The sequence below is a fragment of the Malaya genurostris genome, chromosome 2 (assembly GCF_030247185.1).
Source record: "Malaya genurostris strain Urasoe2022 chromosome 2, Malgen_1.1, whole genome shotgun sequence".
NCBI lineage: Eukaryota > Metazoa > Arthropoda > Insecta > Diptera > Culicidae > Malaya > Malaya genurostris.
Genome location: NC_080571.1, coordinates 191,966,708 through 191,968,923, shown reverse-complemented (window position 1 = coordinate 191,968,923; position 2,216 = coordinate 191,966,708). Strand labels below are relative to the sequence as shown.

Below are 2,216 nucleotides of genomic sequence, written 5' to 3'. Positions count from 1 at the left end.
ATGATCACGCTGTGTATACATTGTCGCAAATAATTTGTACACAGACCGACAGTCACGCATATTTTAACTGTTTGCAGTCAACTGCAAACCAATTACATTATTGTTACTGTCATACTGCACAAGTTTATGCAGAAAAACTGGCTATTCTAATCGTAGCTTGAAATGCGCTAAAACTGCGTCATCGGTAATGTTACGTATTGAATGATAACTTGATACATGATACTCTTTCAGGACAGTGAATGATTTATTTATTTAGAAATATGTGATACGATATACAATAGAGTAATCATCAATAGAAAAATGTGTGTATGTATACCAAATGTATGTGCTTATGAATATGTATACAAAAAATGAATAACATACAATCTATTATTGTGTAATCGATGTATAAATATTACATCACTATTCTTTGCTACATAATTTATTCGCCGAAATAAATTTTCTAGTTTAATTTATTCATCACAAAATATCTTTGGCACAGTATTTTTTAAGGTTTATTCACCTTAGTATTGATACAAGAACTCATTTTTTTAGCGCGTCTAGCCATTATCCAAAAATATAATGCTGGACATAAATGACGAATCCAATAAGCTATTTTTGGTGCAATTTGAGAAATAGTTACATCTTTCTCATCGCGCATAACCGCTTTCAGAATACGCATAGCCACTTTTTCAGGTTCCGCACCAGAAGCGGTAGTTAAGTCCATTTCTAAAAGTAGTGCAAATTAAACTTTGTTTCTAATAATTTTTTCATAAACTTACTTCCATATTGATCTCCCGAGCCAGTGAGAGCATTAACAGACAGATCAGTTCTTATGTAGCTAGGGGAAATCAAAGTCACTTTGACGTTGTGCTCAGTCATCTCAGCGCGTAAACTGTCACAAAATGCTTGCAAAGCGTGCTTAGAAGCGCCATACGCCGACCTATGCGGGATGCTAAATTTTCCCTGAACACTAGAAATGCACACAATTCTTCCTTCTTTACGCTGAATCATTGAAGGTAGACAGGCCTTTGTTAATGCTACCGTGCCAAAATAGTTGACCAGCATCACCTTGATGTCAACATCCAAAGCTGTAGTAAGACAATCTGACCGAACGCTAATACCACCATTGTTGATCATTATATCAATATGACCGTGGATTCCTAATATTTCTTTCACCTTTCTCGGGAGAGATTGGATATCCGAGAGATCCAATGGAATGACTACTGGCGAATGTGTTACAACTGTCTGCAAAATTGAAACAAAATACTTATAACGTGTTAACATTAACCCTGACAACTTTACTGGTTAATCTGTACAACACAATTTCGAAACATTTCGAGGTATCATGTGTCTTACATATGTTTGCGTACGTCATTAATAAGACTCTTGTAATGAATGAGACAACAAAACTTACCGTGTAAAGTTCCAGTAAATCCCTACGCACACGATCTAATTCATCCTTACGTCTGGCACATAATACAACTTTACACCCAGCTAAGAAAAAAACATGAGCAAGGGCCTCTCCCAAACCAGAGCTTGCACCGGTGATAACAACTACCTATAAATAAATAAAAACATAATCGTAGACTTCCTGTAATAAGACAAATTCCAAACCTTTCCTGGTAGACATTCTCGAAAACGCCATTCCTTGATAATCTCAATGATTTTTAAAATCACATGAGGCAATGTAAATGGCAAACAAATGGTCGAACATATCCACCAGATAATATTGCTATCCACACGACAACCAGTCGAGTCAATTTGTTTTTTAGCGTCCATTACGAGTAGTTGGTATGCCTTCTGAACACATTTATGCAATACATAGATCGTTTAAACTCCATCGATGCCAAGTAATTCGAAAACTAGCACAAATGCGTTCATGCGCAAAACCGCTACCTACTTCACAATATTTGTATATCAATCACCATTCCTTTTTCTTTTCTTCTCTGTTCTAATTGGACACACTGAGGAAAAAGCAAGTAAGAGTTTCATAAAGCGGCCCTTACACGACCATTAAAAGTGTCATTACTAAAAGTAATGTCGTTTTTAATTGGAAATCTACCGCATGACGCGCCATCTAAGTTTCATTATTTGAACCTTTCTTAGGATGACGAATGAATTTTACACAAGCTCTTATGGGGAACTCATATAATTTCAATTATGCTGTAGAATCACAGACTAACAGACAGGACACTCAAATTTGATTCTTCAATCATTTTAACGGTCATTTCGAA

The 2,216-nt window shown here is 35.8% G+C and overlaps 1 protein-coding gene across 1 annotated transcript; it reads right to left on the bottom strand.

Moving 5' to 3' along the window:
- Positions 1-222: 222 nt before the first annotated feature.
- LOC131432918 (dehydrogenase/reductase SDR family protein 7-like) lies at positions 223-1,905 on the bottom strand. Its single transcript, XM_058599512.1, has 4 exons — positions 1,597-1,905; positions 1,397-1,540; positions 762-1,227; positions 223-708 (listed from the first exon to the last, which is right to left on the bottom strand). The coding sequence occupies exons 1-4, from the start codon at positions 1,759-1,761 to the stop codon at positions 488-490; spliced, it is 996 nt and encodes a 331-aa protein (XP_058455495.1). The 5' UTR covers positions 1,762-1,905; the 3' UTR covers positions 223-487.
- Between the last annotated feature and the right edge of the window lie 311 nt (positions 1,906-2,216).

Coding starts and splice junctions, on each gene's coding strand:
- LOC131432918 (XM_058599512.1), bottom strand. CDS start 1,761: ATGGACGCTAAAAAACAAATTGACTCGACTGGTTGTCGTGTGGATAGC. Junction 1,228..1,396: donor ATTTACTGGAACTTTACACG/GTAAGTTTTGTT, acceptor TCAATTTTGCAG/ACAGTTGTAACACATTCGCC. Junction 709..761: donor CTCGGGAGATCAATATGGAA/GTAAGTTTATGA, acceptor CACTACTTTTAG/AAATGGACTTAACTACCGCT.